General features: G+C 33.2%; 2 protein-coding genes across 4 annotated transcripts; one reads left to right on the top strand and one right to left on the bottom strand.

The window, feature by feature from the left end:
- Positions 1–591: 591 nt before the first annotated feature.
- Positions 592–27601, top strand: LOC128173410 (collagen alpha-6(VI) chain-like). 3 transcript variants are annotated; one of them, XM_052839083.1, is made up of 9 exons: positions 592–718; positions 4353–4652; positions 5341–5604; positions 6501–7106; positions 7276–7323; positions 7739–7765; positions 25606–25850; positions 26353–26553; positions 27393–27601. In XM_052839083.1, exons 1-9 carry the CDS (start codon positions 649–651, stop codon positions 27513–27515), a joined length of 1884 nt encoding a protein of 627 aa, XP_052695043.1. In that variant the 5' UTR covers positions 592–648; the 3' UTR covers positions 27516–27601. The 3 variants fall into 3 exon arrangements, with proteins under 3 accessions (XP_052695043.1, XP_052695042.1, XP_052695044.1); XM_052839082.1 differs by lacking the exons at positions 25606–25850; positions 26353–26553; positions 27393–27601 and adding exons at positions 9854–10098; positions 10598–10798; positions 11514–11709; XM_052839084.1 differs by lacking the exons at positions 592–718; positions 25606–25850; positions 26353–26553; positions 27393–27601 and adding exons at positions 2757–2897; positions 9854–10098; positions 10598–10798; positions 11514–11708.
- Positions 14619–17214, bottom strand: LOC128173411 (perlucin-like protein). Its single transcript, XM_052839085.1, has 4 exons — positions 17151–17214; positions 16706–16794; positions 15500–15587; positions 14619–14836 (listed from the first exon to the last, which is right to left on the bottom strand). Exons 1-4 carry the CDS (start codon positions 17212–17214, stop codon positions 14619–14621), a joined length of 459 nt encoding a protein of 152 aa, XP_052695045.1.

Here is a 27601-nt window from a genome sequence, read left to right as displayed (position 1 = left end):
TCGTCGCTGAAAACATTGGTTAGTTTAGGTTCCACATTGGAGTTCAATAAGGTTACCATTTATAGCCTACCTTGTTAACACTATTTGCGAATGCTCTCAGAGTAAATTAAAAATTGAAAAATACAAGCTAAAAAACTAAAAACAAAACTAAACAGAAACAAAAGTCAAAAAAGCTTTAATCGATAAATGCAACTCAAATTATTTCTGTATTTAACAGACTAATTACGATTTTTCACAATTTTTCTTATCAAAAATAACCTGTTGTACTTAATCTTCCCATTTTTGTATTACAAAAGTTCATATAGTTCTATTCTGTCACATTTTTTCCCTAAAATAGATAAGTTACTGAGTACACAGAGTCAGTAAACTATAAGTTTCAAATAGTCTTGTTGTACAATGAAAACAAGCGCATGTGAAGACTCTACAACGTACATATGCGCACGCCTTCTTCTCGTGACCTTTGATTGGATCACGTAATGCTCGTCGCTGACCCCCCCCCCCCCTCCCCCTTTATTTTCAAATGACCCTTGCTATCTATTTTTAGTAGAACAATATTATATAATATATATATAGATTTACATGCTGCCCGCTGAATTAAATGTCAAAACACCTTAAGGATTTGAACACTGAACAGCCATATTTAATACAATGAAAGGAGTTTTTGCATTCCTGTTGGTTCAAGCCTCTTTGGTTTTTGTTCAAGCAGATTTTAAAGCTGGTAAGATTTAGAATTAATTTTTTTTAAGCTAGATAAAAAGTCGGATGGAAAGGAAAACTGCGAGGATACTAAAAAAAACCCGGATCATTTTTGACATATGGTGAGTTTGAATCTACAAATGTTAAACATGTGAAACATATTACGTGAATCACACGTGTTATCATCTTTCAATTCATGTTATACAAATATTTCCAAAAATGGCTGCTCATCCAAAAGAAGATAACATTTCTTTCAAATACATGATTCCGTTTTATTTTACATTTTTTTAAAAGTTGGTTGCGTAACTGAATTTAGGCAGATATGTAACAATTATTTTACGCGTTACTGGTATCACAAGGTTTCGTTGTACAAGTCGTGATCTACTTTTAATCTTTTATATTTTAATATAGATGTCAGATATGTACAAATAAAAACCAATAATTGAAGTTAAATATAATATATACTATGCCCCCCACCCCCGCCCACGGATAAGGATTTTGAATATTTTTAAAAGGTGTCTCCTTTTTTTGCTTGAATGAATCTGTCCACGTTCAACGATGCTACCTGCCTGCACATTCGTACAAAAAAAGAGTAAAATGGCCAATTCCAGATGATATATCTTAAAATTAATGATTGATATAAGTTTGATAAAACTATGTTCTATGTACTAGGTAAGTAGCTTAATTAAGTTATTACATGTATCCACATCCTTGGAAAACACTAATATTCAGAATCATAACGAGGAATTCTTAGACGATGTATTGATATTTATATTAATATTGTATTTGTATGACTAAAATACTAATTTTTTTTTCAAATTCTAAAGAAGGTATGATGGGTATTTTGCAGTCTTTCTAAGTCTGATGTGTAATTTGTGGACCAGCTAGGCCTTATGGGTAATTTGTAAGCTACATGTATCTAGGTCTTATGGATAATTTGTGAACTATCTAGGTTTGATGGTTGTAATATTATATGTAGACTATCAATATAGGTCTGTTGGATAATTTGAAAACTTCATGTATCTATATAGGTATGTTGACTATATAAGTCCACTGGGTATATAGCCTTCTCAAACATTCAAATCATTCCGCTCAAGACTCAATCTATCGATAAACATATATTTATTATGTTTTTATTCAAGAAATGAACTAAATGTCTACCCATGTTATACAGGTATTACATGTACCTGGGTTAAGGCAGCTTACGCTTTATATAATCCGTGAAGCGCGTTATTAAAAGAGTGAATTGTTCCAACCCAGGTTATTAGAGTATAACTTTGGTATATATTGAGTTCATTACTTATTTTTTTTAGCTTTTTTGTAATTTACTGTACTAACTTGATGCTTGCCCTCAGCATTTCTAGATTTTCTCCCCCTACATTTTACGAAATTATTCATGATATAATTCTCTTGTGTCTATAATACGTAACATGTAGGGAGTTACATGTAAGTACTGAACTCGTCGGTTCATAGCCCCATTCACTGATAGGCATTATGCAAAGACACGACCGTAGTCCTGGTAATTTTACTATATATGCATCATGAAAAGGCCGACCAGCAATATTATATTTGTCATATCTATAAATACATATTATTAGATCTATATTGTATACATGTATATGTACGCGAAGTTAATGTTTCATGAACATTTAAGTGCCATGTATGTTACATGTAAATAGGTCGGCCTAAGGATTTTGTCTACAGAGTTTTTTCTAGAAACAGGCACGTAGCATCGGGTACCGGGGGGGGGGGGGCACTTTTTCCTCACAACAAATTTTGAATATTTTCTTATATTTTAAAACAGAGCTCTTCTTTTCATGGAAATTAATATAGTCTAAGCATGGCCACGACATCTACCCCCTCTTAATACGCACCATACAAATTTAAGGACACGATTCTATAATATTATCATATAGCATATTATTAATGTACTAGTAGGTTTAGTTTAAACGAATCATGCAATAGACACGACTTAAAAATTATCATATCTATATTACCATATAATATCATATAAAGAATAGTATGGGCCGCCTGTATAAGTCAATGCCACACCGAATTTGTCGACCTGTAGGTTTTTATCGTCTGTACGTGAATTGACTAGCCTCCTTTGGTTTTCGAGACGCGGCGGTGAATCATGGCGACCCTACGGCTATGTAGTTTACTTTTGGTTCTTGGCTTCACTCAGGCTTTATACAAAGCAGGTCAGTGCCTTAAAAAAATAATAGACTTATAGACTTACAAACCTTATAAGGTTCTTGAAGGTAAACTTTTTTCGATATTTTGGTAAAAAAATGAAAGAAATTCAATGCAACCATTGGGCTCTGTTGCAATGTGAAATTCTGCATCTGTTACGACACGCGGACCTGGAATAGTTGCATATAATATGTACATGTACATTGTACTATAGGTTATAGCAGTAGTGAAAAGTACATAGCAACATTTCCGAATAATAAAGATCTGGAGAGGGCACATGCTAGATAACGTGAGGAATAAAGTGGGTTTTTTTATCATTTTTTTTTTATATTATTACGGTTGATTGTTGTACTCAAAAATGGTGTTTTAAGGAGCACGGACCCTTTATCAAGAGGAATAACTGGAATTAAAAAAACTCCATTTTCTCAAAAGAATATAAAATTGTGACATTAAAAAAGCTATTTCTATCAAACGTTTGCCACATAAATACTTAAAAATTATGTGCTGTTACTGTATTAAAATTAATGTTTTTAAAAAAAAATGATCATTACTGTTTTGTTTGGTTTACAGACATAATGTACCCTGGAAAATAAGCAAAGAAATACATGTAGAAGTTCAACATTGGCAATTTCATCAAATGCAAGCTATATCCTAAATTGCTTAGTCCAAATTCAAATACTGTGGTTTCATTTATATTCAAGGGTATCAATTTTCGTGGATAAAGTGAAAATCACAGTTTCAAGGACACGTAAATTCGTGGCCAATGACCCAATCAACACAAGATGTTAATAGAAATTGCACTTCAATGAACATTTAATTTCGTGGATCAACTTAACAGCGAAATCCACGAAAAGTGGTATTCAACGAAAATTGATGAAACCACAGTATCCTAAATTGCTTAGTCCAAATTCAAATATTCTGTTATTGACTTTTAAGAACTAGCGAGGTGTTGTAACACTATCTTGATAAAAACATTTCGTGATTTGTCGCTGTACTGTAGTTGTCGCTGTACTGTAGATTTATTTTTAACCTTCTTTCTACGTGTAAAATTTATTCGATTGATCCTTTAATTTTGTAAGCCGAATATTTATAGGAAATTCCGTTTCAAATTGAAAAAAATCAAAATTAAAAAATAGGAAGTTTCGGGTTGGTTGTGTTTTATTTAATCATGTTATTCAACCCTTCAAATATTCTGATTCCAAACAACAGTAAAAAAAAAACATGTATCATCAAGTGCAATGCAGCGCCATATATATACATATATATGATTCTCATATAACTATACGTTTAGTTTAACTATGGAATGAAATTGCAATGACAAAAGTTAATGCCGAGAGACACCACGCATTTGTACAATTCACACAACAGATTTGACTCGATGCCCTATCTAACTGTAAATACATGTAAATTTACCGGTATTTTATTTAATAAAATATGTAATCAAATTATTCATTTTTAACCAGAATGTGACCTTGTTCCGGCGGATTTTGTATTCCTGTTGGATTCTTCCGGAAGTGAGACGACCAGAGGCTTCAAAACCCAGCTCGCCTTCATCTCTAACTTTACGTCCAATTTCGAGGTAGGGGCGGACAAAGCCCAGTTTGCCGCTGTGACGTTTTCTACCGGAGTCCATAAGAACTTCTACTTGAACGAACATGCGACGCAGGCGAGCGTTCTTGATGCCATCAATAAGATTCAGTATACGGACGGTGAGACGTATACTGACCTGGGGCTGAACTTTGTCCGAAATAATGTACTACAAGGTAATTATCAAACAAATATACAACAACATATGTAATACACTCGATGCGTTCGCACAATTGCGCTATGGATCAAAATTTAAAGAGAAAAAAAGTTGAATACGCTTGCAAACATTTACTAGGTTTATCATACTTTGATGTTAAATACTGAAATCTGATTGGTTTAGACGCTGTTTATAGTCTGTTTTAATGCCCTCAGCGTAAGCATCAAACTTGGCAACGGGTTGCACAACGGATTGTTACATGTGCGTAAATTATGCGCGTACGGTTCGCCGTATATTTCACGTCATTCCAATATAAAGGCAGTAAAGTTTTCTTTATAATTGACATTCAGTATTATGCCTGTGTAGTGCCTTTTTGGGACGGTAACAGTTTGAAATTGACACCCCATCGAACACCATTCTTAACCGGCGCGAATCATTTACTGTTCTGTTTAAGATATTCAACCAAATTGTAGCTATTTTTTATCATCACTTTGTTTATTTGAATACGTTCATTTTCAAAATGATAAGCCTAAGTGAAATATAACTACTACTGCCACAGAAAAAAATCTTTTGTTTACTTGTCTTGATATATTTGATAATCTGTAAATTACGAACATTTCTTTTGCTTCTTTTTTTTCTTTTTGGCAACCAGCCAGAAATTACATGCGTACATTTCTTTATATATTTTTTTTCGTTTTGGCAACCAGCCAATCACGGTGCTCGACCAAACGTTGCCAAATACGTCATCGTGCTAACAGACGGACGGTCCAATGACAACTCAAAGACGGTACAGGCGGCCATGGCGCTCCACAACGTCCCCAACGTAACGGTCATCGCTATCGGTATAGGGCACGCCATAGACGTGAACGAGCTCCACATCATCGCTACCGACAGAAATCACAGCTTCGTGGTCAACAACTTTGACCTTCTCCACACACTGGAAGTGGAGCTGGTGGATAAGACTTGTACTCGTGAGTTGTGTCCCTTTGATTAAAAATCTTTTGTGTCTGTGTCTAACTGTCTGCCATTATTTTGTTTATCGAGATGTTTCTGATTATTTGAGCATTTTTTTAAATTATGAATTTCATGCAAAATGGAACAACGAAGATATTTTGATTACAAAGTTAATATTCAATTTTGGGGTTTTTCTATCTCGATGTAAGTGATTGTTTAGGATTTGATTTTTTAAACTATTGAATTGCACTAAAAAGGTTCAGTCAAATTAGTCTTTACAATAATAATCCAGACTTTAAAAAAATGTTGAGGCTGGAAATTCATTTATCGACATACTTTATGATACTGTGTAAACATTAGAATTCGTGGTGGCTCAATTTTCGTGGTATTCGTGGGTAGTCCTCCCCCACGAATTTACAACCTCAACGAAAACAAATTCAGAATGAGTAATCTTTCTTACTAAAACTGAACACCGATGCATCCAGGAAATTACATACCCACGAATAAGCAAAAAACTCATAATCCACGAAAATCGCCCCCCCCCCCCCCCCCGTAAATAAATGATTTTACAGTACCTTACGATTTGTTTGAAACAGAGGTGCTTAGAGTAAATATGCATTTTCAGTATCAAGTATAAAGTGAAACTTGTAGAATGTTGATCAAACTTTGTAGGTTTATTGATAAAAGGGAAACCCAAAATACAATGCATTAAATTTATTTTTCATCCGTATACCAGAACATGCGAACTGAAAAAAAAATTCAAAGAAAAAAATCAATATTTATTTACATGCATTTCACAATTTTTGGAATCATTGAAATTGAATTGCGAATTCTTCTATCATCAGAAGTTCAAAAGAGCAAAACACTCTCTAAGTTGACTTGATAAAGTCATGATGGCGTTGGTTTGTTTTAGTCTGTGGAGATTATCCGGCGGACATTGCGTTTCTCATCGATTCGTCTGGGAGCGAGTCTGGAGCACAGTTTGACAACGAACGCAACTTCGTTTCTATGGTGACCAACGAATTTGCCATCAACTCTAACGACACGATGGTGGCTGTGTCTCAATTTGCAACCACGGCACGAACTGATATCTTCTTCAACCAGTATCCCGACAAGGAATCGCTTTTAAACGCGATTGCAAGAATCCATTGGATGAACGGCGAATCCAACACACATAGTGGATTGAACGAACTGTCGCACCATGTTTTCCAGGTAAAGAGTCACAGCATTCATCACGGCCATCATGGCCACCAGACCGTGACGTATGGGCCTCGTTCTGAATCTGCCAAAATCGCCATTGTTCTAACAGACGGTCGGTCTCTTGAGCCCGACCAGACCATAAGAGCAGCCCACCAGCTCCACAATATGGGTGTGGAGGTGTTTGTTATTGGGATGGGACATTGGGTTGATGGTGTAGAACTGAATCAGATCGCCACAGATGGAGATCACGTGTACAAGATTTCGTCAACAAATGACCTAGCATCGATTCATACCAACATTGTAGACGCCATTTGCAAATGTATGTCAAATCGGTTTTGCAGTTGTACCTCTTTTCTTGCTGAAACTTACAAAGAACTGCATATTAATGGTTTCAAAACTAATAAGCTTTATTGGGGAAAACGCCTCATACGCGCTTATAATCTCATTAAATTATCGTATGTGTGACTTTTTTTCCCTTTTGCTTTCAGTGAAAGTCCCTCCACCTACAACAACTCCAATGCCAACGACCACCACAAGTAAGTTTATGGCCAACCATTATAATGACGTCATTGTTTACATTACAGTGATTTCACATTTTGAACAATCTCTACCGTTGTACTGTATCAGGCCCCGGTGCCATAAAAGATAGTCGAGCTCACTTTTGATCTCGATCTCACTTGTCCACTATATATGTTCCATTGGTAAAAGTGAGACTGAGATCAAAAGTGAGCTTGTCTAACTTTTATGGCGCCGGGGCCAGGTCAAACTATTTGTGCATTTCAAAGATGCTTCATTTGTTACCGTCATTGTGAAATAGATTAAATTAGAAAATCAAATTTCCCCCCAATAACGTTTAGTTTCTTTCTTTCCGTCTTTCCGTACAGAACTGTACCTTGCCCAATTGATGTATTGAACTCTTTTTGTTTACAAATTTGGTTTCTATAATTTCAGCCCTTCCTACGACAACAGTCAAACAAGGTAGTATATAGTTATACACTAACCTGTTCACCAACTTTTATTTGCGCGACTTTAATTTGCGAGACTTTATTTTGCGATTTATTGGGGATAATTTGGTTTGCGGTGTTTCATTTTTGTGATCAACATGAAGCTTATCTGAAAAACAACCCAACATATTTCAGAGAAATTAAAGTACTTTGCGGCGAGTTATATTCGCAAGGACGAAGCTCCTGCTAACCTCGCAAAAATTCTTGCATGCGAATGAAAGTTGGTTTACTGTAAATGAACATTTTGTAACATTTGTATTTTGCCTGTAATTGTTGAAACTGTTATAAAATTCTGAGAAACTATGTACATGTATTTACAGTACCGACAAGTAAAGATGAAGAATAGGCGTGTTGAAATATGAAACATGCACGTTGATACATTATCATTTTTTTTGTTATAAATAGTAGATTTTATTTTAAAATGAAAGAACAAATCATTTAAATATTTTAATATAACTTTTTTTTGCATCTTTTCAGAAACTGATTTGCAACACACGTTTTGCTTATTAAAGCAAACAACTAAACAAATCAAATCGAATAAACAAAGAAACATTACAATTCGTTACAAAACAAAAAAAGTCAAGTGTTTTTTTAAATTTACAGATGTATCTACAAAAGAAAACGTTTTCACTTTTCACGAAAACAATACAATTGGACGATAGAAATGCAATATGCATGTCATGTTCTTGTCATAAAGATTAACTTTGTTGTTTCTCCTTCTCATTAAAAAAACACGCAGCATTAAAATATTATATCTCATTGAAGCTTAGGAAAACTTGATGTACACCACATTGCTCATCAGATCTATGATAAAATTGTATATGATTTTTAAAGTAATCAACTATTATTTAGTAAAATAAAATTCTATTCCCCCCCCCCCCCATATTTTTAAAGCTTTCATTCCTAAGACGATTTATTTAGTCGAACAAAGGCGAGGACAATCCAGTCCCCTAAAAGATCAGGTTTTCGCATGGTTCTATGAAACACACAGCCAATCAAAGTAAACAGTTGTAATAAGACTATGTCTAACTGACTGATCTCTTCATTAAATGATTTGTCCACATACAATATCGTCAAACTTTCAAACCAAGCTCTTATATTGATAAACAACGCCTATCTTCTTCTTAAAACCATATACCGGAAGTTCATATTTGACTTTTTCCTGTAGAAATCTTGGTTACACTCTTGCGCAATGAAAATAAATCATACAAAGGCTCCGCTATGCAAAACACTCTTCTCCGACAAGATATGTTAAATACAATGGTTAGTAAAAGCATGCGCAACATCATAGTGCTTAATTAACCAAGAAGTCCAAAACTAGACCTTCCATTCAACTATTTTCTATAAATGATGTTGTTCTTTTGAACTGTTAAGTAGAATGATAAAAAAAAACCAACAACGCCCATTTCTCAATTTCCATGGGTTTTTTTTCTGCTGTTGAGTAAACAATAGGGCTTAAGGATTGAAATTCAGATTCTTTTTATATGTTTTGTTATGAAATCAATGCATAAAAATGCATTGATAACAAACAAACAATAACATAAACGAAATTGTATACACCCAATATCACCAAAGTTCTCTTAATTCTGTCTCTTGTTTGATATCTATAGTCATAGTCATACACCATGGTTAAAATCAACATCCACAAAAATAAGACTTTTATAAAGTGTTCAAGTACATGTAAAATGTCAGATACATTTATCAGTATGGTTATTAAGAAAGAAAGAAAATTGCAGGTAAAACAAAATATATGTTATTCTACATTGAACATTCACCATATCTATGTGACTAAGTCAATTTTAAGCACATACTGTGGATTCATTAATATTCAAGGGTATCAATTTTCGTGGATATAGGGGAAATCATAGTTTCATGGATACGAAAATTCGTGGCCAGTGACCCTATCAATACAAAATGTTAATAGAAATTGCACTTTAATGAACATTTAATTTCGTGGATCAACTTGACAACGAAATCCACGAAAATTTAGTATTTAACAAATATTGATGAATCCACAGTAAACTCCATTTACCTTAAGTTATTTCTTTATTTTGTGTTGAAGCTTGTGGACAGAAACCGGCAGACATCGTGTTTTTGCTGGACGCCTCTGAGAGTGAGCTAGCTGAAGGCTTTGCAAAAGAGATCCAGTTTGTCTACAACTTTGCCAGAAAGTTCCACATTGGTCCACAAAACGTCCAGTTTAGCTCGGTCACATTCTCCAGTAATGTTCGAAACGACTTCTTCCTAAACACTTACAGCAACCGCCATGATGTCCTTAACGCTATACAGAAAATATCATACATGCAGGTATCGCTGATTTATAAGGGATAACTAGCTTGAAATCAATAGCTTTCATCAGCAACTAAGAACGAAGTACAATTAAGGTACTGTGAGAAAAGTTCCGCAGCAAAACTGTATATCATAGTGTGGAATCGGTAATTTTAATCTCGATATTAGAAAGTTTATAAATATTGTACAAGTAAATGGGTAGGTTGAAATTTTTCACGCTTACGGGTACGTGCACATGTAGAGCAAATCTTTCAAATACACACACAAGATGAAAGCTTTGGGAAATGATACAAACACAAGAAATGATGACGTATTTTGCAATGTTTTAGGGGATTCACCTACTACATGTACACGTGCTCGTACACGTCAGATCTATAACTCATAATCTCTATATCCTCAAAGGTTACACAATTGTGTATCTACATTGTGACGTACAGAACTTTTCAAATGTTTGTCTTGCTGCTTCGTGAAAACAGTTATTAAAATAAATATAGCAGAATGTTGTTTCTTTTCGAAGGGAGGAACCAATACGTCGTTTGGTCTCAAGTTTGTCCGAGATAATAGCTTCAAACCACAAAACGGCGCTCGAACAAACGCAACAAAGATCGTGATCGTGATCACGGATGGACAGTCGGCGGATCCTGCCGCTACAAAACATGAGGCGCAGCTGCTTCACCATCAGGGGGTCCTAGTATACGCCGTCGGCGTGGGCTCTGATGTAAGTTAAATTTTGACTTTGAATAGGAACTGTCATCGGTAATGATTTTGATTTTTGAAGTTGACCAGTGGTGTTACATGTAGCTACATGTATTTTGGCGACCAGGGCTACGTTTACCGTGTTAAACGAATAAAGCAGATTTCATAGGTCGCTTGGTATCATTTTAATGTTTAACTTAAGAGCTGCCTTTGCTTTTACACATGCGTTTCTAGTTACCAGTTGTTTTAGTCGATTCGATGAAATATCTTTAAGAGAAATTGATCACTAGCATGTGTCTCAAGAGGTTGACAACAGCGAGTTGAAGGCATTTTATTAAAAATTCAACACGAGATTAGACATTGCTTTTAAACATGCGATTCTAGTTACTGTTTTAATCAGCTCTTTGAAATAGAAAAAAAATAATTACAAACACGTGTTCCAATAGGTTGACAGCAGCGAACTGAAAGCATTTTATTAAAAATTCAACATGAGATCTGACATTGCTTTTAAACATGCTTTTCTAGTTACTGTTTTGCTCAGTTCTATGAAATAGAAAAAAATAAATTACTAACACGTGTCTCAATAGGTTGACAGCAGCGAGTTGAAGGCGTTTTATTAAAAATTTAACATGAGATCAGCCATTGCTTTTAAACATGCGTTTCTAATCACTGGTTATTTCAGTATATTACATGGAATATCTTTAAGAGTAACTAATTGCTAACACGTGTCTCCATAGGTTGACAGCAGCGAGTTGAAGGCTATATCGTCCAATGGGACGCCGATCCTCGTCACCGATTTCTCGTTGCTACACGACATTCAAGCGTCCTTAGAAACGGCCGCCTGTCACGGAGGGACGTAACTCATATTTGTCTACTATTTCTTCTGTTTGTTTGTTATCATACTTTTAAATAATACATCAAAGAGTCAGTGATTATTGCTGAGAAACGTTTGTTTTGTCATTATTTCATTTCAATGGTATATATCATTGCAAATTCAAAATAAACATTGGTATGGTCACGAATTTCTTATAGAATTGCAAATTCTAAATGACCAACTGGTGTAAAGGGGTGTGGTAATAATTTGTTTAGATTTATTATTTTTAAAATTTTTTTAAAATGCTTTAGTATAATGCATTTTTAATGTACAACCAAAATATGAGTGTCAGTCGTAGAGTTATTGACAAGATATACAGTTCACAATTCTTTGTTATGTAATTAAGGTTAGTTCCATGTTTATGCGTACATTTGTTCAATATAATGGTTCAAGTACTTTATTAAGAGGGTGTTTTACCTGCTTATTCATTTAAAACATAATTAGACATGAATCGACGTCTTGTAAAAGTACGTTACATAAAGAGATTAAACGTAAATTCTTATTTGACTTATTTCTAAACCTTTGACGGATAAGAAAATCCATGAAAAACATTTTTTTTCCATTTATGATGTAAATGATTTTCAAAATGAGGTGGGGGTGTATGTTTGATTGGTTGGTTGGCTGGTTTGGTTTTTTTTTTTATTAATGGCCACCAAAAATTTGATTATCAAAAGAGTAATAATCGAGATACTTATCTAACTTTTTTGAACGTTATTAATAGACACAGACCTTTGTCATTTACCTTTATCCACCTTTGTGTATGGAATGGTTTATTAACTCAAGAAAACTGGCAAGAGTACCAATGCTCGTTAAGTGATTATTTTCTTGAAATAGAGTTTATATGGAAATCTTCTGTTCGATTTCCATGCAGTTGACAGTAAATAACTATGTATGGGAATATTTTTTAATTCTTCAAAAGGTGATTCGACTTTCTTGTAAATTGTTCAAGTCAAATTCTCATATCGAGAATCTTTATCACATGTAAATACAGACACATGTTGTTTTAAAGCCATTGATGATGGACAATGGACGTAATGTCCAGGTACACCAATGATTGGTGTTGACGAACGTTTTGGGTAAAAAGTTAATGCCTGATTTGAAACAGAAGACTCCGTACCTTTCTTTTTAGCTCACCTGAGCTGAAAGCTCAAGTGAGCTATTCTGATCACATTTTGTCTGTCGTCCGTCTGTCTGTCCGTCTGTCTGTCCGTCTGTCTGTCTGTAAACTTTTCACATTTTCAACATCTTCTCAAGAACCACTGGGCCAATTTCAACCAAACTTAACACAAAGCATCCTTTGCCTAAGGGGATTCAAAGTTGGGAAAATACAACCATATGACCAGGAAAGCTGAAACTTGTTTGAAAGTATCCTCAGGTAGTTTAAATTCAAAGTTGTGAAAATCATGACCCCTGGGGGTAGGATGGGGCCACGGTGGGGAGTCAAAATTTAACATAGGAATATATAGAGTAAATCTTTAAAATCTTCTTCTCAGAAACTAATCAGCCAGGAAAGCTGACACTTGTGTGACAGCATCCCCAGGTAGTGTAGACTCTAAGTTGTGAAAATCATGACCCCCAGGGTTTGGGTGGGGCCACAATGGGGAGTCAAAGTTTAACATAGGAATATATAGAGTAAATCTTTAAAAATCTTCTTCTCAAAAACTAATCAGCCAGGAAAGCTGAAACTTGTGTGAAAGCATCCTCAGATAGTGTAGATTCAAAGTTGTGAAAATCATGACCCCCCGGGTACGGGTGGGGCCACAATGGGGGGTCGAAGTTTAACATAGGAATATATAGAGTAAATCTTTAAAATCTTCTTCTCAGAAACTAATCAGCCAGGAAAGCTGAAACTTGTGTGGAAGCATCCTCAGGTGGAGTAAATTCAAAGTTGTGACAATCATGACCCCCGGGTGTAGGGTGGGGCCACAATGGGGTGTCGAAAGTTTACATAGGAATATACAGAGTAAATCTTTAAAAATCTTCTTCTCAGAAACCATAAGACCAGGAAAGCTGAAACTTGTTTGAAAGTATCCTCAGGTAGTGTAAATTCAAAGTTGTGAAAATCATGACCTCTGGGGGTAGGATGGGGCCACAGTGGGGAGTCGAAATTTAACATAGGAATATATAGAGTAAATCTTTAAAAATCTTCTTCTCAGAAACTAAGGGTGGGGCAACAATGGGGGAGGGGGGGGGGGGTCGAATTTTTACATAGGAATATATAGAATAAATCTTTAAAAATCTTCTTCTCAGAAACTAATCAGCCAGCAAAGCTGAAACTTGTGTGGAAGCATCCCCAGGTAGTGTAGACTCAAAGTTGTGAAAATCATGACCCCCGGGGTTTGGGTGGGGCCACAATGGGGAGTCAAATCTTAACATAGGAATATATAGAGTAAATCTTTAAAAATCTTCTTCTCAGAAACTAATCAGCCAGATGATTCTTTGTAATTGTTAAGACTTTGGCCCCAGGACAATTCTTTGGCCTCACAAGAAGGTTCAGAGTTTGATGTAGGTTTATATCCCATATATAAAGTACTGTTAAGGATCTTTTTGAGAACTGCAATACTCAACATATGATATGACTATAAAATCATCCTGTTAGAAAAGGGACTAATGATTATAAACATAAGAATATCCAGGGAAAAAATGGATTTTATTTATACAGGATCTACATGTATTATTGTACATTGTGTCGATAGTTTGTATTATGACTCCATTAAGCTGATTTTATCATACCTATTGTTCATCAGGTGAGCGATGTGGCCCATGGGCCTCTTGTTTTTATTTTCATACTAAGAGTTATATTACTTCGGTCAAAATGGTCGTGCTAGGTATTTTAGTCCCCTTCATAATCAACTCTTCCAACAAGGTCAATGACTATAATTTACACAGCTTGCACAATGTACATTCTCATTAAAGTTCAAGTTAGTGATAAAGTTCAGATAAAACAGTGCTAAAACATCAAAATCTTTTATTTTTTGCATACATAATTTAAATATTTTGAACATTTTAAATCATTCCAGGTCTTTGTTTGACGTATGAACATTACACAGTCCTCACCGCCAGCATCGTTCGGTTCCCATTGATGCCAATTACTGTAGCAAAGATTTCCCCCGCCAGAAGACAAGCTCACAAATTGCCCTTCGTGGTTCATATCATGAAACCCTAACCACACCCCGCGATTGTAGCCTGAAAAAAAAATTAAACGGTTTTTCATTCCCACGTATCTTTTAAACTAGCTGAAATATGTCTTTGTAATTGAACAGATTCGTTTTTTATGTAGCAAACATATTTTTTAAATACATTAACAAAAATATTATTATTGTTAATATTTTATATCATCTACATAAATCACATAATGTGTACGGTTTGTTTTGCATTGATTTGAAATCAGAATTTATACTTATATTTTAACCACTGCTTACAAGGACTATATTTGTATAAACGAAATCAATAAAATAAATTCCAAGCTATATATGGTAACATTGGAAATTTTCATCCAAAATATATCATTTTCTTTCCGAAGAGAGGCACTATTAATGTTACCTTTTTAGTAAACAATATCTATCACATTGCATTGAATCTCATAGACAGCAAGGAAATTGTGTCCTAAACTTTTAAATTATCTGCACTCAGGCAACTTTTCCCTGGCTTTATTTAGAGAGTCAATTAAATTTCATTTACCAGAGGGTAACATTTCTACCGTACGATAATTAAGCGTATTTTAACATATGTTTACACTAACAATTTCAATCATTTTTCCCCAATATTTTTAGATGTTGGAATATTGGAGATTCATCAAACGTTGGAACAGTTTTAGATGTCATGACTGTTTTTGTGTAACAATTGTACCTTTCTTCTTAATTTGTTTTGAAATCCAATTCTCTTCCAGTTTATTTCGTATTTCAAGAAGATGCCCTCCCATTGAGTCACAAGCATCCTGTTTAAAAACATAGGCGTATAAAAGATGAGAATCATTTTCAAATACGTAGATATAATTATATATATATATATATATATATATATATATATATATATATATATATATTTATATAATGAGAAAGAATGCCAATATGTTTAACGTCTTATATTGTGCACTTTAATGAAAATTTTAAACTACCATGTATAATTCACACTATAAACTTACAATATTTTTTAACAAACACATTTTAACAAAGTCAAACCTGTATATGTAATACACTGTTGCTGTCACCGTATAATTAATTCTAAAACCGAAGCAACGAGTGGATCTTCCGTTAATGTCAAGAGTAAAGCTAGTTGTTCCTGTAAGAAGCAGAGTTCTTAAACCAATAACATGGTAACTCAAACCAAAAAAATAATGAAATAAAAAAAAACCCGAATAACTCTTGGTACGACCTAACAAAATCGGAATTAGTCTTAGTGCGAATTAAAAAACCTTTACGATTTCAAGAACGACTTAACCAAAAATATCCGAACGTGTGAAAGTAAGACTTAACAAAAACCGAATTATTTTGGTACGAGTTAATTTCACTTTGGACTTTACGCTATTTTTTAAACCTAGAACGCTGAATCAAAATTTCCGGAAAAATCGATTTTTAATCCCCAATATTTTTTTAAATGCACCGTTCGATTTTTAAACAGATTTCAGATTTGAATTCACCATGGCAAATTCTATAACACTGTTGTATTTTTTTTTTGCTAAAAAAAATAAAAATTTCCAAAAATTGGAACTACTTCCAGTTTTAAACAAAATTGATGAATAAAATTTTAAACCCCAAGTACACCATATAATTGATACATATATCACCAATTAAAATTTCAAAGCGATATCTTTAAAGTTTATTGAGATTTTTTTCCAGACAAAATCACTTTTTTTAAAATTTAAAATGGCCGTCAAATTTGAACGGAACTGAGGTAAATGCTGAAACTTTAATATCATTGAGGCAAGGTCACTTTATAAAAGCTCTGAAATTTCATTGAAATTGGACGAAATGATTTTGAGATATACAGCCGAGATGGAGTCAGAAAAAAAAATTAAGTAAAAATAAAAAGAAACCAATGATACGAACGTCTTACCATTGCAACAAAGAATGTAACTTGTTTTTTCGATGAAAAATAATAACAGTTCCTCCCAAAAGGTATCCACGGATGCTGGCATCGTATTCCTGGGTTTAAAGAAAATTGAAACCTTATATCTTTGATTTCGAACTCTCAACAACAAAAATTTGGTAATATGAGACAAAGTTGATTGAAATATAAACGAGTGTTAATCGAGGCATTGTTTTGTAAAATTAAAATTTCGTCAAATATATATATATATATATATATATATATATATATATATATATATATATATATATATATATATATATATATATATACAAAACAAGAAGCTTGAAAAATTTACAAGTGTTTTACATTATACTAAATCAAGAATCTGGTATTCTGATAATGTTCAGATTGATTAAAATGTATCATAACTTTCAAGAGTACCAAGATTCTAGATATCAAAACAAAATACCTGCTGTGTATTGTATGACAACAGATAAGAATCCGACCACCATTAAACATACAAGACTTCCCATTCTAAAGATTTCCGACACGTTTAGATATGAAAACTATACAGAATATTCTTTATAAGAATTCTTTAAACGTTAATACTTACCTCACTTAACTATGTACTTATATATGTTCAGACTGAGTAATGCAATATGCCTTTGGAAACAGATTTCAAATTTAATGATTTCAAACCAAAGCATGTTTCATGTTTTATGCAACAGCCTGGTATTAAGTTAAATACAGAGTATCATCTTACATATTTATGTTACAACTGTTTAATTTTGATCGAAATTAAATTTCTCTTTTTTACTTTTGATACTTTTTTAATTAGATCCAAACGACAATTAAACATTCTTATTTTCACATACACACATTTTAACACCCTCTCCCATACAACGGAGCGCTTTACTTTATTTTTATTTCACTTTTATTTGGGGGTGGGGGGTGGGGGTTTGAGGTCTGTGGTCACTAGTGGGTATATTTACCCCACCCTCTGAAATTCGACCGTCTACCGTCACTTCGTCCAATCGAGAGCTTAAAATCAAAACCATAAGTCGGTTATTGCTTTCCATTCGCGCATGAGCAACAACAAGAAGAGCTAGCAAAATATAAGCCGATAGGAAAGATTGCTACACGTAAATTTGGTCATTAATTATTGAATAATAAATAAAGTTATCTTTTATGGTTTGGTTTGAAAGATTCAGTATTGGATGAAATTGGTACACTTTAAAAATTTTTTTTTTCCATATTATTAATAGTGCTTTAGTGCCAAGTAATTCAAATTATGGAAGCTGATTAAGGTTAAATTGCTTTTTGTATGGTTATTAATGTTAAAGCAATGAAAGATGAAATTTTAAGAAAAAACTTTGCAATTGTGCCGCCGAAATATCAATGCTAGCGAGAGAATCTTGAAATTCAATAATTCAAAACATCCGTGAGCAACAATGTTTATTAATTTATTTGCTTAAGTTGTTGGAGGAGATATGTTCGGACTATGTAATGTATATTCTTTTCGTGATAAGTTTTGCTTTCATACCAAAGCATATGCATGCTTCATATTTTAGGCAACAGCCTGGTATTAAAGCAGAATACCATCCTACAAATTTATGTTTTGTGTTACAATCATTTACTTTTGATCGAAATTGAATTTGTCAAAAACTAGAAAGAAATGACGCCACGTAAATTGTTGAAGAAAGATCAGTCCGATTAAATTTGTTCATGAAACACAACATTCGCATAAGTTCCCTTGCCCAACGAAGGTTAATATGCAGGTATGTCTGATCAGGTTCATTTATGCCATGTGCCAGTGCAGATTTACTTATTCAATTAATCTGGATGCTCTTAGCCATTTTAAGGCCATATTTACCTCCTTTGGATAGAGAAAAAAAAATCAAATTATAACGCCAAAATATCATGTTTTCTTTACTAAGCAATAGTTTCTCGCCTAACATATCATGTTTTAATGTTACGCGGGGGTGTTAAGGAAGCATATGGGCAATTTAGCGTCTTATTTTGACTGTTATATTCAAAATCGTGAAATTAAATAACTATTTTGAATACGATCAAAAACTTAGTATTATCCTTTGAAATAGATGTAAGTGCTATAAAATCGGGTAGTACATTACTGCCACATTGGTGCATTATCACGTGACAACTATAAATAGCTTACGTATATTCCTTAACATAAAATGAGATAGAACAACACTACCCCGCGGTTTCCAAAATAAAATAAACATACCAAGTGAAGGCAAAACATCTCAGTTTAATCAAAACTGCTGCTAGAATCCTATGTTTTTCTTAATTCAATAGTTATTCATCCAGTTCTCGTAAAACCTTCCCAACTTTTATAAAGTTTGCACGGAAAACGGCAAGTTGCATCAAAACAACACACAACATGGGATTCTAGCAGCACTTTTCATTTTAAGCATTGATCAAACTAACGATACATATAAAATTCAAAGTTCAATATATGCGGGGTAGTGTTGTTATAGTCGGATATTTATATCGTAAACAACGACAGAGGAAAGCCTGGCCGAGAAATAAAAGCAAATTTACATACCTTTTAGCCAATGATTGATAAAACTAGCATCTCTCCTAGTATTCTTATGTCCCATTCTCAATAAATCACACCACAATATTTTATTAGAGTTCTTAGATTAGTTATGTTTTGAATATGTTTACAATGCTTTCCGATGAAATTCACACGACATCAACTTTTAGTCATGACGTCATCAATGTATAAATCTACGTAATACAAACTAATTTCTGAAAAAAAATTGACTTCAGTATTTTTATTTGCTTTTGGTCTACGTTTCGTTGCTTAGATAATTGAATATTTACATAATAACTAAGATTTGTGATATCACGAAATTACATGTAACTCAGAATCCATATGCTTCCTTAACACCCCCGCGTAAAGGCAGTTTTTATGGGCATTTTGTTGACCTCCAATTCTCTTTCCCCTGTTGTAACAATCAAAATCTTATTAAAGGGCTCCGTATTTCTTAACATAACAATAATTGATATAAATGATAAAGAAAGAAGCGAGGCCATATAAATTTGTTGCTACAAATATTCTTGCGATGTAATGAATTTGTCAAATCTAAATAAACTTTAAAGTCATCTAAAAATTAAGAAGGCATAGATCAAATTTCAAAGTCTAGCCGAAAAAAATACAAAGTTGTTTTCACTAATATGTATACACAATTATTAAAAGTATGATAATATCTTAGAGAATTTTTGGGAGTTGATGTTAATCAACTCTTCTATGCAGTTACTCTGGCAAACCGAAAGTGAAACAGTGTTTGGACCTAAGCACAAATCATCACCGCTGACAAGAGTTAGTTCTTGAAAATAATCGATAAATTCGATGTAATGTACGGTGAAGCATTTTTTAAAGGAAACTTATTTATAAATACATAAGAAATAGTCAGATTTTAAATTGTATGAACAATTTAGAAGTGCAGTCGTAAGTATTCCTACGTCAGAGTTCAATATATTCTCGTTCAACCATCGGCTATCTCCGTACATCTCCGACAAGCAGAGTCAGTCTATATTTAGAGGTCGCATCATCGAGCTATCACGTGACCTAGTGTCTATTACTTGTCGGAGATCAACGGAGACAGCCGAGCATCTGGTTGAACGAGACTAGAGTTCATTATTGGTTGGATCTATACACTTTTTGAAATTTTTCGAATAACGATACATAGTTTGATGAAATCAATTCTATTTTTAAATATTACACATGATTCATACGAGGTTTTCTGGATATTCTTGTCGGAAAAGTCCGAGAATCCATATTATAAAAATGTGCGTAATTCAAATAAAGATTATAAACTACTTGCCAAGCAAAATAACATATCGTTGATTTTAAGATACATGTCAATAATAATCGATAAAATCAACTCCCGTCAGTACTTCAGTACTTTGATTTTAGATAGGAATAGGCAGATTCGGAATAGCAGATTTTATTTCAAAAGCAAAATGCAGGGGGTAAAAAAATATTTTTTTATTTTTCCATATGTATGGTATTGTATGAATCTTAAAAAAAAGTAAAATATTTCTAATGTTTTCTATGAAACTAAGCTAAACAAAAAGTGTGTCAAATGGGCGGATATTAAGAAAATAGGCCTACATGAAATAAAAGACAGTACATTAAATGCTATTTATTTTCATAAATAATTTTATGCCCATTTCCTTGGTACATACAATACGTCAAGCGGGATAACTCTAATAAATCTCTAAGATATCGCGTGTTTACCATCTGGGCTAGCTTCAGTATCAATTTGGATTTAAGGTCGGCGCCATATTGCAGGGAACATTTTTACAAGCAAACCCGCCCACCTCTCCCCATTTGTAAAAATTAGATCAAATTCTTGTTACTTTTGGCTAATATTAATATCATCCAGGAACTTTGGTTTCAGATGTATTTTTTATTTTTGAAGTGGGTGGCATTTTTACCTTACCCCACCTTTGATGTTAACATTTTCATTGGAATTTTTGAAGTTATTTCATTTGTATTACTGCAAGTTTATTTTGTCAAATTATATAATTGTAATATTTTTACAAGTTCGTCATTTAATAACAAATGGCCTTTTTCAATTTCAAACTGTGAGTTTGTTGTCAATTATAATGTCACATCAAACAGAGCAACCTTTAGTGCAATTCATATTTTGGAAGATGGGCATAAATAATACTATCTTCTTTTATTATACACAGTGCTGTGAATTTAAAGCAAATGAAATAAGCTTAGTGGGTAAAAACCTTTTGTACATCTGTAAATTGAAAAAAAAGATGCCTAAATATATTTTTACACATTTCAGAGGGTTAAATATTAAACATTAATATTTAATTTGAAAAAAGTGGTAGTAGTAAACAGACTGTTTTGATCCACACATAATTTTTTTTGACATTTTCAGATATGATTACAATATAGTTTACAGAATAATTTGTTCGTGTTTGCCTAACAATATACAGCCTCGCATACGTTATTCTACACTTTGTATTGATCTACTTTGACAATGGTAATATGCTGCGTGCCGATCGAAACTTATTGGTGTAATATTTCAAAACAAAAAATTGGATTGTCAACAGCTTTAGGATACGTTATTTCAATCGATTTATTTCATATAAGTTTATTTTTAGTAATGCATTTTTTAATTTGAATTGCAGAGAATGAAATGTTTGTATTAAAAGTTATTCAATAACACAATTCAGCCACATAGCATGTTTTCTCCTATTTTACATTATTTGAAAACATTCTGAGCTGTCATTAAGGATTTTAATTTTTTAATTCTGTGTCCGTTATAAGACCTTACCTAACACTAAGTGGCCTGTATCACAATGTTACAACGTCTAGATATTTGTTGACATGAATACATAATAAAGTATTTATTTCAACGATATCAAAATAAAGTTACTTTTTTAATTAGACCCAAACGACAATTCATTAAATGAAACTTTCTCATATTTAAATACACACACATGCATCCCCTCTCCCTTACCACCGAACGCTTTATCTTTTATTTTTACGGGGGGTATTATTTCTAGTTGATATTATTACCTTTCAAACTGACCGTTTTAACATGATTCCTACACCGACGCAGTCCGTCCGCCCTCCGCTAAAGTTAGTGGAACAAAATACTCTGATAAGCCATCTACGGACAACTCGTCCAATCGAAAGATAACGATCAACATCCAAAGTCGGTTTCTGCTATTCATATGCGCACGAGCTATGACAAGAAGAGCTAGCAAGATATAACCCGGTAGGAAGTATCGCTAAAATTAAAATTAGTTAATTTACATAAGATTCACATTAATGGTTTGTTTTGAAAGATTCTGGTTCAAAATCTTTATTCTAAGAAACAAATATCTCATAGGTTATACATATGAACATATACATAATTATAAAATACAGTAGGACACAGAAAGTGTACATAATCAATTTTGATTATTCACATTAAGAGTTTGATGCTTGTTTGCATCATAGAAATATTTCACTATATTACACAGTTCTTTAGTATTTGAAGTAGATAGTAACTGTATAACTTTATCAACACTTGGTTTTTGGGAGTAGTATTTTTTAATATACTTTTCTCTCAAACTACGAAGTGAAGGACAAATAAGTAAAAATGGAATTCATATTCAATTAAGGAATGAATTCAATATTTATTTGTTCTATACGATATAAAATGGTTTCGGGCAGTTAACGCTTTATAAACCGCGAAGCGGTTTATATAAAAGCGTAAACTGTTTCAAACCATTTTATATCGTAAAAAACTAATAAATATTGAATTCATTGCTTATAACTTAATTTTTTTACTCTTCACTGTAGATAAAAACAGTCATTTAACCTTAAAAATGACGCAAAATTGTACAAAATTCAAACGTAACGTCAGGCGTATGGATACGTTTTTGACGTTAGTCTTACTATGACGTAGGCAACATTCTTTATTGATAAAAAATAATTTTTTAGCCAATCAGAAAGCGCGTTACAACCAGAATTAAATTATTTTTATTTAAGTTGCAAAAGTCATTTTTTGACAATCACCTGTAAATTACACCGTATTATACCTCCCTGTTTTAACCATTACATGTAAGTCATAAGAAGAAAACAGCAAGCATGTAATTAATTTACGATATTTTACAGGAATTGATCTCTTTAGATAAACATATAAACATAAATAATCAACAACATGTTTATACAATATACATTTTGGTGCATTGCTCATATCGTTAACAACTTTTTGTTTAAAGACATCACACACTCTATCATATAATATATTATGATATCTAAAAAAAAGTAACAGATTCTGTCATAGTTCTGTGATATAAGTCGGCCAAGTCTAAGGTGCACAATTCTGTCCTAATATTTGAAACCCATGTGTCATCATTTTTTACCATGTCATCGTAGCATGCTTTTAAAATACAGTTTTTACTGTTTCTTAATTTAAGCCAGTATTGGCAATTATTTTGTGTCCTGAAGATTTGTCGGAAAGACTGTATTTTGATATTCTTATCCATTTGTGCGGACAAGAAGAAACGCGTGTTAAATGAAAGAGGGGTATCCTGTGGAAAAGTTTTGTAGAGAGTCAATCACGTGAGAGGATCGCATTTGAATAGTAAACTTGTTTTGTGGACAGAGTGAATAGCGATAGCCAATCGGATTTAACATATACCATTCATGGTTTCGCGACATGCATTTCTCAACTATTATTATTATTTTTTTTTTTTGCTTATTGATTGATTTTGTTCAGTATATATCTGTAGATGTTTTTTTTTCAGCCATTTAAAAAATAAACATGTATACTATTGATTTTGAGTATATTTTAAATATCATATTGAAAAAGCTAAATACCTTCATCAATTTAAATTTAATTGTTTAAACAGAAGCATTGCACAACTTAGGGTTCGTAAATATGAAATTATGTTAATAAATTCAATTCTTTGAAGCAAATATCGATAGCCTACTATAAGTTGGTGAATGAATGAATATGAAATAAAAATATAACAATGAGAATTTAATCTATTTATTATTACTATGATTTAAAAAATAAATACAGAATAATCAATGTTTGTCGGGGATAGAAAGTCATTTTGGAAATTCACGGACTACAATGTACATATATAAAAACAAACGCAATGGCACCGTATTGTTTAGAGGCAAGTGCACTCCTGATAACTATAATAATAAGATATAATGAATAATCGTAAACTATGGTACAAGTAACTTACCCCATATAATATTGTTGATTATGTGCAGATATCCGATGGGCGTGGTCATAACGACACTCGGAAGCTACGCTCCCTCGCGTCATTATGACCACGCCCATCGGGTATCTGCACATAACCAACATAATTTTATGGGGTAACTACTTCTTGTATTTTGCTTATGATTGTTGAAACTGTTGTAAAATTCTAAGATACGAATATATATACAGTACCGACAAGAGAAAATAAAAAAAAGGAGTGTTGAAAAACGATGAAACATGCAGGTTGATACATAATCCATTTTTTTGTTATAAACAGTACATTCAATTTTAAAATAAAATACCAAATCGTTGATTTTTTTAAATAATAATTTTAGCATCTCTTCAGAAACACACGTTTTGATTATAAAAGCAAATCAAAGTACTGAAGAACTGACGAGAGTTAATTTTATGGATTATTATTTATATTAAAATCAACGATATATTATTTTGCATGGCATGTAGTTTCCTATATGTATTTGAATTATGCACACCTTTTAAAAATATGAATTGTTCCCATTTCTAAATTTCCATGTTTTTTTTCTGCTGTTGAATTAACAATAAGGCTTTAGGTTTGAAATTCAGATAATTTTTTATATGTTTTGTTATGAAATCAATGCATAAAAATGCATTGATAACAAACAAACAATAACATAAACGAAATTGTATACACCCAATATCACAAAAGTTCTATTAATTCTGTCTCTCGTTTGATATTAATAGTTAAACACCATGGTTAAAAGCAACATCCACAGAAATAAGACTTTTATATGTGTTCAAGTACATGTTAAATGTCAGATACATTTATCAGTATGGTTTTTAAGAAAGAAAGAAAATTGCAGGTAAAACAAATATATGTTATTCTACATTGAACATCACCATATCTAAGTGACCAAGTCAATTTTAAGCACATACTGTGGATTCATTAATATTCAAGGGTATCAATTTTCGTGGATATAGGGAAAATCAGAGTTTCGAGGATACGAAAATTCGTGGCCAGTGACCCTATCAATACAAAATTTTCATAGAAATTGCACTTTAATGAACATTTAATTTCGTGGATCAACTTAACAACGAAATCCACGAAAATTGGTATTCAACGAATATTGATGAAACGACAGTTAACTCCATTTACCTTAAGTTATTTCTTAATTTTTTTTCGTCTTGAAGCTTGTGGACAGAAGCCGGCAAACATCGTGTTTTTGCTAGACGCCTCTGAGAGTGAGCTAGCTGAAGGCTTTGCAAAAGAGATCCAGTTTGTGTACAACTTTGCCAGAAAGTTCCATATTGGACCACAGAACGTCCAGTTTAGCTCGGTCACATTCTCCAGTAATGTTCGAAACGACTTCTTCCTAAACACTTACAGCAACCGCCATGATGTCCTTAACGCTATACAGAAAATATCATACATGCAGGTATCGCTGATTTATAAGGGATAACTTAGCTTGAAATCAATAGCTTTCATCAGCAACTAAGAACGAAGTATAATTTATAGGTACTGCGAGAAAAGTTCCGCAGCAAAACTGTATATCATAGTGTGGAATCGGTAATTTTAATCTCGATATTAGAAAGTTTATAAATATTGTACAAGTAAATGGATAGGTTGAAAATTTTCACGCTTACGGGTACGTGCACATGTAGAGCAAAACTTTCAAATACACACACAAGATGAAAGCTTTGGGAAATGATATAAACACAAGAAATGATGACGTATTTTGCAATGTTTTAGGGGATTCACTTACTACTTGTACACGTGCTCGTACACGTCAGATTTAGAACCCCTAATCTCTATATCATCAACGGTTATACAATTGTGTATCTATATTGTGACGTACAGAACTTTTCAAATGTTTGTCTTGCTGCTACGTGAAAACAGTTATCAAAATAAATATAGCAGAAAGTTGTTTCTTTTCGAAGGGAGGAACCAATACGTCGTTTGGTCTCAAGTTTGTCCGAGATAATAGCTTCAAACCACAAAACGGCGCTCGAACAAACGCAACAAAGATCGTGATCGTGATCACGGGTGGACAGTCGGCGGATCCTGCCGATACAAAACACGAGGCGCAGCTGCTTCACCATCAGGGGGTCCTAGTATACGCCGTCGGCGTGGGCTCTGATGTAAGTTAAATTTTGACTTTGAATAGGAACTGTCATCGGTAATGATTTTGATTTTTGAAGTTGACCAGTGGTGTTACATGTAGCTACATGTATTTTGGCGACCAGGGCTACGTTTACCGTGTTAAACGAATAAAGCAGATTTCATAGGTCGCTTGTTTAACTTAAGAGCTGCCTTTGCTTTTACACATGCGTTTCTAGTTACCAGTTGTTTTAGTCGATTCGATGAAATATCTTTAAGAGAAATTGATCACTAGCATGTGTCTCAATAGGTTGACAACAGCAAGTTGAAGGCATTTTATTAAAAATTCAACACGAGATCAGACATTGCTTTTAAACATGCGATTCTAGTTACTGTTTTAATCAGCTCTTTGAAATAGAAAAAAAATAATTACAAACACGTGTTCCAATAGGTTGACAGCAGCAAGCTGAAGGCATTTTATTGAAAATTTAACATTAGATCAGACATTGCTTTTAAACATGCGATTCTAGTTACTGTTTCAGTCAGTTGTATGAAATAGAAAAAAAATAATTACAAACACGTGTTCCAATAGGTTGACAGCAGCGAGCTGAAGGCATTTTATTAAAAATTTAACATGAAATCAGACATTGCTTTTAAACATGCGATTCTAGTTACTGTTTCAGTCAGTTTTACAAATAGAAAAAATTATTACCAACACGTGTTTCAATAGGTTGACAGCAGCGAGCTGAAGGCATTTTATTCAAAATTCAACATGAGATCAGCCATTGCTTTTAAACATGCGTTTCTTATCACTGGTTATTTCAGTATATTACATGAAATATCTTTAAGAGTACATAATTACTAACACGTGTCTCCATAGGTTGACAGCAGCGAGTTGAAGGCTATATCGTCCAATGGGACGCCGATCCTCGTCACAGATTTCTGGTTGCTTCACGACATTCAAGCGTCCTTAGAAACCGCCGCCTGTCATGGAGGGACGTAACTCATATTTGTCTACTACTTCTTCTGTTTGTTTGTTATCATACTTTTAAATAATACATCATAGAGTCAGTGATTATTGCTGAGAAA

Source organism: Crassostrea angulata, chromosome 2, assembly GCF_025612915.1.
Source record: "Crassostrea angulata isolate pt1a10 chromosome 2, ASM2561291v2, whole genome shotgun sequence".
Lineage (NCBI taxonomy): Eukaryota > Metazoa > Mollusca > Bivalvia > Ostreida > Ostreidae > Magallana > Magallana angulata.
This window is presented reverse-complemented; position numbering and strand designations above follow the sequence as displayed.

Excerpts from the sequence above, each read along its gene's own strand:
- LOC128173410 (XM_052839083.1), top strand. The coding sequence starts at position 649 with ATGAAAGGAGTTTTTGCATTCCTGTTGGTTCAAGCCTCTTTGGTTTTT. Across the intron at positions 7,324-7,738 it reads AATGCCAACGACCACCACAA|CCCTTCCTACGACAACAGTC; the intron begins GTAAGTTTATGG and ends CTATAATTTCAG. Across the intron at positions 26,554-27,392 it reads CCGTCGGCGTGGGCTCTGAT|GTTGACAGCAGCGAGTTGAA; the intron begins GTAAGTTAAATT and ends GTGTCTCCATAG.
- LOC128173411 (XM_052839085.1), bottom strand. The coding sequence starts at position 17,214 with ATGGGAAGTCTTGTATGTTTAATGGTGGTCGGATTCTTATCTGTTGTC. Across the intron at positions 16,795-17,150 it reads TGTCATACAATACACAGCAG|GAATACGATGCCAGCATCCG; the intron begins GTATTTTGTTTT and ends CTTTAAACCCAG. Across the intron at positions 14,837-15,499 it reads AAAACAAATTAAGAAGAAAG|GCTACAATCGCGGGGTGTGG; the intron begins GTACAATTGTTA and ends TTTTTTTTTCAG.